The sequence below is a fragment of the Temnothorax curvispinosus genome, unplaced genomic scaffold, assembly GCF_003070985.1.
Source record: "Temnothorax curvispinosus isolate PA1 unplaced genomic scaffold, ASM307098v1 QBEX01000209.1, whole genome shotgun sequence".
NCBI lineage: Eukaryota > Metazoa > Arthropoda > Insecta > Hymenoptera > Formicidae > Temnothorax > Temnothorax curvispinosus.
This window is the reverse complement of record NW_020209989.1, coordinates 251,787-263,283: the sequence shown is the minus strand read 5'-3', so window position 1 is coordinate 263,283 and position 11,497 is coordinate 251,787. Positions and strand designations below refer to the sequence as shown.

Genomic DNA, 11,497 nt, shown 5'->3' with positions numbered 1-11,497 from the left:
CTTCTTATTGCCTTTATTACTTTTTCACAGAAGCTATTAATTTTAATTAAAATTTTATTTATATTACTTTTTTCACAAAAGCTATTTAAGTATTAATTATTAGTAATATTCGTCAAGACGAAAAAATCAATACCGAGTTGAATATTGGAAAACAATTGATGGCTGTTGAAGTATGTGCATTTCACATAATAAGATGTTAATGTACTGCTGAGATTCAATTGCGCAATCATAATATTTAAACGAGCTCTATGGAAATTGTAAGCAATATGGAGATTCGCGAGAAAGATCGCAAACAATGAAGGCTGTACGATTGTATGCAATTCGTGAACGAGGCCATGGAAATTCCGGCTTTAATATTAATTTCCTCATTATCATTTCTCACAATTTGTCAAGCCTCATTTGAGGTATACTGTATAGTATCGTATCTTTCCAACGACGTGCAAAAGCATCGCAGAAGCTTTAAAAGTTACGGTATATTAACGTTTTCTTTTCCGCGGGCAAGTGTGACAAACCGCTCGGCAAACTAATTATTCGTCATTGTTTATTGTTATGTTAATCTGATTGAGTATAAATAAATTTGTGTCGACGCGAATATAATTGTTCCCATGAAAAATTATTACAGCATTAACGGTCATGCATTAATTAAACCGGATTAAACAATCGATTCGATAAGAGAATTGCCCCGAGGTAATCGCGCCATTAGCGAAGCAAATTAAAGCGTTGCACCATGCCAGTCGAATTACTTCGCCGGGTACGATTAACTAAACTGCAGCAACGGGCGGGCTGCGCAACGCGATAAATGACAGACAAAGAAATTGCAAATAAGTGGGACGGACGTTTTCTTGGCGCGTGAAAATCCCGAAACTCTCGCCGTATATATGCGCATGCCAAATGCATGAGTCAGATTATTCGGGTCTGGACTTGGACTTGATTTGCGCTTCACACGAAAAACGTCTCGTACGATGGCACGATAAACCTTGTAATTCGCCCGAGTTTTGGATTCTTTTTTTTCCTAACATTTTAATATTTTAAATTTCGAAATACTTTTGGTTACTTGGAACATATTTAGGAAAATATGGCGACTTGTAAATAGATTTTTCGAACGAGAAACCGAATAATTCGTCAAACGTCAGCAAACCGAAAATTATGGGCCAAATTTTGAGATTCGAGTAATCTTTTCTTACGCCATATCCGCTGTCGTAAATCAGCCTCGTAAATCACAGAGCTGCGAGGATCGACAGAGTTCTGGCAGCGTCCCGACGCAGATCTCCACGGGCGTCGCGACGCTCGGCGAAGTTATTTCGAAGATAGTGGGGCATCGCTCTATTTCGGTCGTGCTAGCCAGGGCCGTTCAGTCTGCGGCCCGGCTTCCTTACCGGGAGGCTGCGAATCCGTAATTCACACTTCGATTCGCCTCCTTTGGCCCCGGAAATCGTCGAAAAATGGCCGAGAGATAAGCACGAACGGGTTACATCCTCGAATGCGAACAGACGCTCGCGCAGTTTCAGAAGGCACTTCCGGTCGAGAGAAAGAAAGAAAGAGAAAGTCCGGTGTGAACGGAAGCGCCAGCTGGTTTATGTTATTGCTTCCGGAATGATCCCTCGGACTTAACGTACCGTGGATTCGAAAAGAACAGTGTCACATCAATGTTCGCTTGGTTTTTCTTCGATGTACAAAAGTGACAGTCTAATAACAACTTAATAATTATAACCGTAAGCTTTAATCACGGTACACGCACCTGGTTTCACTTGCAAATAATACCGATTATTGAAGAAAATTGAAGAAAATTGCTTGTACCATCACTGGGCATGTTCAACGACGCGAGCTGTGAGTTCACTATAAATTTTAAAGAAAAATTTATCGAATCGACAGGTGTGCACTGGGACGAAAGTGCAATTTAGAAAAGAGAAATTGAGCCAAGTGAACGGGAATGATTCTCTTCTTCGCAGGTGGTTAAGAACCCAAAAGATTTTAATGTACTCTGAGAGTACCCGCGAGTCATCGTGAGAACGGAAATGTTTTGGATCGAGCAGGACGAGGAGGAGGAGGCGTTGCTATGCAGCCCCGCTCTGATGGCCAGACGGGCCTCGGAGTCCTGGATCGTCGCACCTCCCGTGGAGGTACGCAGAGCAAATTCACGTTCTGCGTGAAAGTTCACGCAGGGTGTGGGCTGTAACGAGAATTTTCTCCTTAAAAGAAAGTAAGGGGTGGAGATAGGGGGAAAAAAAACAACGCAACAGATAGATAATGAACGGGAAGAAATGTTTGTTTGCGCGATCGTCAGGGATGGAATCAATTGTGTTTAGCGACAACGCACGCTCGACGAAGCGAAAAACGAGGGTTTACGAGTAGAGTGGGGTTTACGAGAAGGGTAGTATTGGATGAGAATTGAATAAAGGGTTGGGAACGTCCCTACAAAACGCCTTTATGAGTCAAAGTTTGCAATTCTGAAATTAATTACGTTACTTGTTGCCTAAAATCTTATTTTTAACGGATAAGTCTTCCTTTAAAGCTACGGCTTTGGAAAAATCGATTTATCTAATCGTGCGATAAGAATGCGAAGGTCGACGCGACGAGTCATTTTGGCTGAGATTCGACTCCTCGGCCCTTGCACCACGGTGCTCGAAACCTCGTCTCTCTTGGGTTTGGAACGGCTCCAAAGACCCTCCCTTCCATTCGTACTCTTTCTCCTGCCACCCGTTGCGTTCGCATGAAATGCTGAATTAACAAAACACGTAATTACGGGAATTCGACGCTCTAACTAATTTTAAATCGGTTTCGTGAAGAATGCTACTAAGAAGATAAAACTTGAAAGAATTTAACTCTTTAACACGAATCGTGATTATATAATTCTACGCTCATAGCTGTGAATTGGCTACGTGTAGAAGATTGAACAAAAAAATTCAATTGTCTGGATAGTCAATAGTGGAAAATTCAATGGTAGCTTCACAGAGTGATATAAAACAGAGCCGTCTAACTTTTGACGTCACGCAAGCGAACAAACAGAAATTCGAACAAGAGAAACACTCGTTTGTGTATACAGCTCTGATATAAAACGAAAGCTTCAAAAAGTAAAATGGGACCATGTCAAAGGTTAATAATCTTGGATAGAATAGAGTACAATTTTTCGCTTAAGAGAGTTTTCTCACCCAGAGCGGAAAAAATAAGCAGTTTTTGTGAATTTAAAAGAAAAAACCTTTATAAATAAAATTTTTCAAACACATCAGATAATTTACGTTTAGTTCGCTTGATTCTCGAGTCAAATGCTAAAAATTGCTAAAAATTGAAAAAGATTTAAAAGAGAGTAAGACAAATTTTGGAGTTATACACATCAATAAACTTGACGCATTCACGAAACCGATCTTAGACTTTACGTTGAACTTTATTAAAAATAGATGTTTCATTAAATTAACCAACACGTGACCTCACCCAGTAATTAACTTAACGTTATTCCCTGTAAGAAATACACTTTCAGAAGTAATTGCTATTGCCTGATAATAACTCCGTTATTCTCTTTCCGCTGTATACCCGTTTGACGCTATATATGACGTTGAACATACAATGTACATAGTGTCGATAAGTAATTTGCATCCATCGCTCGAGGCCCATCTCTCTCTTTTTGTTTCTCGTTTATTTCCTTCGTGCAGGCGATGCCGGTGGCGGCAATGCCCCTTCAACGAAAGAAGTCACTGCCGGACGTGGCACAGCCGATCCAGCTCACAGCCACGGCACCATTGTCGAGGGAAGAAGTTAGTATCCTGAGCAGCATGAGGAGAGAGGAGATCCGCAGACAGATCGACGAGAGCGAGAGGCTCAGAGCAAACCCGCTTTTGTACCTGGTCAGTCCACAGGTTAAAGTGAGTATCCCCCGTGTCTCTACCTGACCGTCGAAACTTGTCGATGTTGACAATGGCGCGGCGTCAATCCGACGCCGCCGCCGGTCGTTCATAAAAACAAGAGAGAACACGGAGCGGCACTTGGCAGAGTGTTACGGTTTATTTCGGATCGAGTCCTGCGTCTCGGCTTGGCTACGCAAAAATATAACGCACCGCGAGAAACGCGACGACTCTATAATAGGTTCTCGCGCGGTTCTAGAAATCAACATTCGCTCGGTCCAGTTTCGCAGTCGTGCGAGGGAATCGAAATAAATGTATCTCTCGTACTCTCCCGACATCTCAATAAAACACGATGATAAAAATCGAAATATTTGAGATTAAAAAACACGAAGTGTAACAGAAACGCGCAGCGGCCGCTGCGTTATGTTACGCGTGCGGAGACAATTTTGCTCATGTAACGTCGATATGAATCATTCGGCGTCCTCGCCGAATTCTTGGCTCCGATTCCGAGCGGCGCGCGGCGACGATGCGCGACGCGGCGAAGCTGAACGGCTCACGATAAGAAAAACGCTTAACGTTATGTCCCGTACTGTTCCAGGACTGGTTCTCCCGCCAGCAGCTCGTGATGCTGGTGCTGTTCATCAACATATCCCTAGCTTTGATGTTCTTCAAGCTGCTGACGTAGCAGCCAGCCGACGATCGGGTTCACGGACTCGTGAACGTGGACGTGACCTGAGACCCGGTGGCGCCGCGACGCTTTGGGTCGTCACCGAGCCAGAATTTCGAAGGAAAACGGTGGTGTGGCCGCACCAAGAATCGCCGGGAACGGCTTTCACGAGCGATTCACTCGGTCTTACGCGCCGCCGGTGCTATGCTACGAGGGGGAATATTTGAATCGGAACCGACGCGAGAAGGGAACTCGAAGAGGATCAAGCCTCAGCGGGGATTTTGTCGCGCGAAGGCAACTGTAATTGAATTTTGAGAGATTGCGAGGATCGTAACGATAAGTAGTCAAGGAAACAGAGGGAGCGACATCAAGACGAAAACGTTCCTCTGAGGTGTTGCGGGGATCTACGGCGGATTCGCCTTTGAATATTGTAAATTAAAAAGGATTTCAGCGTCAAGAGATAAAGAAAGAAAAAGAGAGGAGAGCTGCAAGAGTAGTTTAAATGACGATTGCATCGAGAGTCTTTGACCTGTCTGTGGCAAGATTTTTTGATAAAACGTTTTAGAGATTTGTCGCTTAAATCCTTTTTAATTGACAGGCTGATATTTATTGGACAAAAATTTTTGAGAAAAAAAAATACGATGAAACTCCTGGGCGCAGTTTGTCGTTTGCGCGAGAAGGAGACATCGACACGTCTTTTGGAAACGGGGAGCGCGTTGCGCACTCCCAACGCCTGTGTATCATACCTATTTTTACACCAAATACTTTAATAACGCTACTTGTAAGAGTAGGTCGAGCCCTCTCGGGCGGGCCGCCGATCGATCGTATCCGACATACGAATCTTCTTCTCTAGTCATAATTTTCTCTTTTCTGACGATCGGCTCGAGCGCAGTAACAGCGACGATCGAAATTGTACACGATCGACTTTTGAACGATTTAACCGCTTGCTGAGCACTTTTAATTAAGGCTGGCGCTATTCGATTCAAAACGGCATTCGATCACGGTCGAATTATCCGAATCGTACTTACGGCTATTTCCCTAAAAAGTAGCGATTATTACAATTTAGCAATGATTGTAATTGTAGCCATAGTGCCGACGCGCGCGATGTAAAGATTCGTTAACGCGCATCCGAGCATTTATAGCGTTCCACGACGATTACGATAAACTAGTAAGTCGTAAGATTTACTGTAAACAGAAGAGACACATAGAAAGTTCTTATAGTCCTCGAACTTTTACGAGAGCCCCGCGGGATTATAGTTACAATTACTGTCGTTGAATATCGACAGTTGAGATTTGAAATCCGTCGCGAACCGTCTTGCGTCTAGATTACGGAGTTCCCCGATAGTGAACTGTGTCAACCAGATATGAACCGCACAAGTTGAGAAAAACGTTTTCGCTACGAATACGAATTAGCTTTCGATGAGAGATCGAAGGTTGACGCGCTTGTTGTTTGTCGACGCGAAGAGTTGTTTCCCCTGAAACGTTTTACATTCTACATCTAAGAAAAATATTAACGCTGAAAACGCGAGTGACTCACATCGCAACAATCGCGTCGCACGTGATCACGATAACATCGTTCATCGAGACGCAAAATCGCAATCTCTGTACATATAAACAGCGACTCTTATCAACGAGTGTCTGTCGAGTGCGTCGAGTGACGAAATTAGGGGCAGATTAAATATGAGATGTCTGGCGGAAGGAGACAACTGGTTATTATTCGAGATCATCTGGTGACTATTATTCGAAACGTAAAACTAGTATGAAACGCTCTTTAATCCGCAATATCGGCGGCTCGCCGACGTTTATCTCATATTTCGCGAAAACGCACAAATCGCGAGAGTTATATCCCGCGTTCCCTCTCCCATGACTTCGCGATAGATCGACGATCGGCCTTCCTGCGCTCGAGCGACCGTAATTTTTCTAGCCTCGAGGGCATAGCTTGTATATCTCTAGATAAATTTGTAAATAATCGTGTAAACGCCGATTGCGATTGCAGACTTTGTTCTCACATTACGCGATAACGTTCTCGCGCGCTCTCGGATGCAAGTTGGCCGGAAAGCGAGGACCACCGAAAGTCGAGATCGTCTTTTAACTCGAAGAATCTCGCTCTTGTTCATATAGCGAAACTAAGCTTCTCTCCTATTCCTCTGCTTTGACAGTGCCAATGACGTAGCCAGTGTACTTCCGCGAGGGTAAATTTGATCGGCGACATGGCATACGCAATCGCGTTCAAATTATGCTCCGAATCCGAAAATCTTGGTTCACGCGCGAGCACGTGATTCGAAGTTGATATAAAGCGTTCGATTGAGATGCAGAGCGGGATGATATTTTCAACGCTATCTATATTGAAGCTGCGAAGAGCACAAAAGAAAAAAGCATTCTTGTCCGCTGAACAAGTCGGATGAACGTTTATAGGATTGTCAGATTCGCAATGCTGGGTTTACGTCTGGCATCTATCTCGCGATACACGTTTGTACCTGTAATGTGGTTGTTTGTCGATATTAAAGAATTTCTCTCCGATATTATATTCTAAGAAAGGACGCTAAACTAAGACAAGTATCGAATAGACATGTCAAACGTAAAGCCAGCGTAACAGGAAACGAGTATCCTTAAGGAGGACAGGGTCACGTAGAAGAAAGAACCGGAAAAAAGACGCGTAGGTACGAAATAAGTTGTATGTTCCAGCTTAGAAAAAGGACCGACGGCTTTTTTTGTCACAAAAGGTTGCATTCGCATAGATACTATACCTATTACGCACATTTACCGTTGAGGGTCATGCATTGTATATATATTGCTATTATAAATACATATAAAATTTATTAGTTAATTACCGCAGACAGAGATAATTAGAAAAGATTTGATATTGAATAACGCGTTAGGGGAAAACATCCATCGGGAACAAGAAGGGACTGGAGTCGGGACAAGACAGAGCGAGGCGGAAATAATTTTTGTCACTGAACAAGCCATATCACTTAATCAAAGGAAATTTACGCGATTCGTATTGTTTTATTTAACGAATGGGAAAATTGGTTTCGCGATTTACAATGCGATATCATAATATGTATATATTATGATTACGTATATACATACATAAGAACATATGTATATTTTACTTGTTATATCTCTTGACTATTATCGCAATTAGCGCACATATCCCGTTATTATTGTATATTATTATCATTATTACACTATTATATTATTAATTATTTGGATTATTATTACTATTATCGTTATTATTATTATTATTATTATTATTACTATTATTATTGTCATATCACCATCATACTGAAAAAAACTATGCGAATATTTGAAACAAAACATGAATGGGAGAAGTTTTGGTACTTTGGAAAATATGCGACATTGGAACCTGGCCCATTGCCATTGTTAATTTGCGCAAGCAGTGATTCAATAAACTTGTATCATAACAGACAAACGGCTCTGGTAATTGATATCACAATACTTGGCTTCGTTATGCCTGCCGGATGGTTGTCATCCGCATCGCAAAAGCAAAAGAACGCAAACGAGATCGACAAGGCTTAATTGCTATGGTGGCATGACGATTTATCGTGGTAATCAAAGGATCGAGAGTATACACAGGGTGGTACTTTCCTTTATTCCTATACACACACACACACACACATGTACACACGCACGTACACTTTCTTTCCGAAGCACGGGTGAAAATCGCAACGAAATCAAACGGTGATTTACGCGGTAAACATTCGGAGTATGCTAATCGCGTTTGTTAAAGTAAATGTTTTCTCGTACGTTTATACGGCGCAATGTTTACAAACCGACCAACCAAGAACTTCGGATCTGCGTAGTTACCGAAGCCAGCCTCAGATCGTAAACAGATCGTTGTGACTTTAAAGTTGTGATATTTCGCAGTATTATAATAAGTCATTACGTTGTGAGCACGCAAAATGTACTGGAATTAAAAATGCTTACGGTAGCTATGTAATATTTCTCGGTTGAGAAACAACCGAATAGAGATTGCTTCCGGAGAATTACAAGGAATTCGTTATACACATGGCTAACACGTTGAGACATCTCAGGGAGCGGCCTCGAAAGCGGAAACGTTTTCCGCGCTGGTTAAAATCGAGCCAGTCACGAGGATCGGCACGGCAAAATTGAAAGTAAATCAGCGGTGCATCCTTCCACCGCGTGAGCATGCACACGCTACCGCTTTTTGCGCGATCGTGCTGTTGCGTCACACATCGAGCGAGAGACTGCGTCTGTAATACGCGCTGTCTATTACCGGTGTCAACGTCATTCGAGTTAGCGAGTATCAGGCGAAACGTGGCCGATTGTCGAGTGAAAAATAGTATCAATGAATAGCCTCAATAGCGACTGCGAGCGTTATCAATGAGCACTGATATTTTTATTTAACGCCGCTTGCCATATTGAGGAGGACCCAATTCATAGGAAAACGCAGGTAATTAAAACCTATGATAATCGTGTCGAGTATATCGAGAATCTGAGAATCTCTCTTGGGCTTGGGCTTAGGGAGTCAGGCCCCGAACAAAAGAATGTAGGCTCGAACGAACTAACCCTCTGTCAACCGCATATACCTGCTACCTGCTACCTACTACTGCTCAGAGAGACGCAAGCTTTCGTCTTTTGAATGCGACTGTGAATTGTATATAAAGCAATTATTTATTTTTACGTGAAACGTTTCTAGGAGACAGTAATATCGACCACATTTGTGGAACTCCTAGACAGTGAAAAACGACGGTCTATCGTTATATTTAGCTGGTTTAACTGGTTTAGCAGTTTGAACTGACAAAGAAGTCGGCTTCGAGCGGCACCTGCAACATCGTGTTTGCGGTTCGGGAAATCAGTCGTTCGATCAAATCGACCGGCTTTATCGTGACGTATGCTCGGCGAGCAGGTGATAATGCCGAAAAATGCAATCTACTCTAATTTTAACCGTTGAACAACAAGGAACAGGTGTTGCAGTCGTTATCGACTATAATGAGTGCAACTGTTGCGACGAGATACGGCTGGAGGAGATATGCGCCGATCGGTTCGTCCTTACCTCACCCTCACGACATCATTTTAGCTAAGGCGCCTACGCAACATAGGTTTCTAATTTTAGACGACGTTCGTTTTCCGGCTCTCGCGGCGTTTACGCGCAGACACGATCGTCCGGTCTAGGATTTATTAGTCTGCAACCGGCAAGCTTAAATAAACCATGCTTTTATATACAAAAGCGGACTGTCGTTTTTTATTGTCTTAAATTCCAATCCGGAATTTATAATCAATTTTGGAAATTATTGCCTCCTGAAAATATTTCTATAAATAATTAATTGCTATTCATATTTACTGAATTAAGTATGTTTAACCCTTAACCTGCAAACGTTTTTTTGGCACCTTTACGCCGCAAATGAAGGTGTTTCAAAGCTTCACTTTGAAATATCAATCATAAAATTATAAACAATTTAATTTTTTCAAATAATTTGTATTTAAAAGTTATACAACTACATTTGATTTTCGCCCGGACGAAAACGACCCAGGTTTGCGAGTTAAGGGTTAAAAGATGGAAACATATGCATCTCTCTGAATAGTTATAGGTAGACGCGATCGACAAAGAGAGCTTACTCGAATTTGAGTATCTTTCTATATACTTAATTCCTTCATTTTGTTCGGCCCGACTAGGCACAGGTGGAATCCAGCCGCAGCCTCGTACTTCGTCTAAAATCCGCACATGATTTGCGCACCCAAAAATAATCATCGCAACTGTTCGCGTCGCTTCTCAAATATTTGCCCGCGAGGTCGTTTAGGAACGCAATTCGGATCTTATCAAACCGCGTAATCGAGATTCGAGGAAATACAGACTCGAAAGTGGGATCGAGCGCAATGTACTCTTTGCACGACGCACTACGTATTATGCGACATTTCTTATCTCTCCCGATTCTTTTTCTGCTATGCTATACGATCGTTGTGAAAAGAGTGCTACGCATCACCGGCACTATGCGGACGAACGATAAAAGGCGCGGCCGATAACCCAAACAAGAATAGAATTTCACTCATAACGCTACGAGGCAATGGCGTAACACGGAGACGCTAGAAAAATGGGGCAGAAAGGCTGGCACAAAAAAGAGATGTATTCGTCTCGTGATAAATATTAATACGGTCAGGCGCAGCAAAGTTCGGTCGTTCTTCTCCCGATCGCGCCATCACGGTAATAAAGACATTATCTATCGATTCGCGTCGTCCCGCGTCCGTGTATAACAGCGTTCGCATTGTAAAATAATCCGGCATTTTCTGGGTCATTAACCGCGATATCGATCGCGTCGGTATCTCGTCTCAGGGAAACGCCACGCGAGGCGACCGTACTCGTCGACTTTTTACCAAACCCATTTTTTTAACCTAAAGGATGCAAAGTGGAAACACGTGCCTCACATTTAACATCAAAATACATAAAAATTCACTCATACGATAAGCTTATTTATGCACTGCATGTAGTTACACGAAAGAGAAATCGATCGTGTCGATTTTTGGATCTCCGTTTACTGAATATCAGATTGCAGAATATCGCGTGATACGCGCGATAAAATCGGAAACCAATTATCGCACATCCGAGAAGTCCGAGAACCATTGTTGTCCCTTGTTCGATTAATTGGAATTTTGTGTCGTAACGTCTTTTTTAAGGGGGAATACCCAATTAGAAAGTTCGAAAAAATTGATTATTCAATTTTTGCATTCCAAGCAAGGTGGAGGACTCATATTATGGACCTGGAATCGATGATTCTATGTAAGTTGAAAAATTTTCGCGATTTATTCATCGTTCAATTTTCAAACGCGTTTTTCTCAAAACCATTTTAAAAATCGGTGACCAAAATATCTCGGCAACCACTGAACCGATCAATTTGAAATTTATAGAGGTTATTCTATACATAATTATCTAGTCTTTGTCGTAGAATTTTTTTTTAAGTGACTTAGTTTTTTTTTATCGGCAAAATAAACCCGAATTTTTCCCTAAAAATCGAAC

At 42.2% G+C, this 11,497-nt stretch overlaps 2 protein-coding genes across 4 annotated transcripts in view; one reads left to right on the top strand and one right to left on the bottom strand.

The window, feature by feature from the left end:
- Positions 1-11,497, bottom strand: part of LOC112463984 (cytochrome b5-like) — a 52,209-nt gene that overhangs the window by 34,209 nt on the left and 6,503 nt on the right. The gene's annotated exons all lie outside the window — the stretch shown is intronic.
- LOC112464347 lies at positions 78-7,711 on the top strand. 2 transcript variants are annotated; one of them, XM_025031319.1, is made up of 4 exons: positions 78-1,827; positions 1,950-2,120; positions 3,648-3,857; positions 4,435-7,711. In XM_025031319.1, the coding sequence occupies exons 2-4, from the start codon at positions 2,016-2,018 to the stop codon at positions 4,519-4,521; spliced, it is 402 nt and encodes a 133-aa protein (XP_024887087.1). In that variant the 5' UTR covers positions 78-1,827; positions 1,950-2,015; the 3' UTR covers positions 4,522-7,711. The 2 variants fall into 2 exon arrangements, with proteins under 2 accessions (XP_024887087.1, XP_024887158.1); XM_025031390.1 differs by lacking the exon at positions 78-1,827 and having other exon boundaries at positions 1,834-2,120.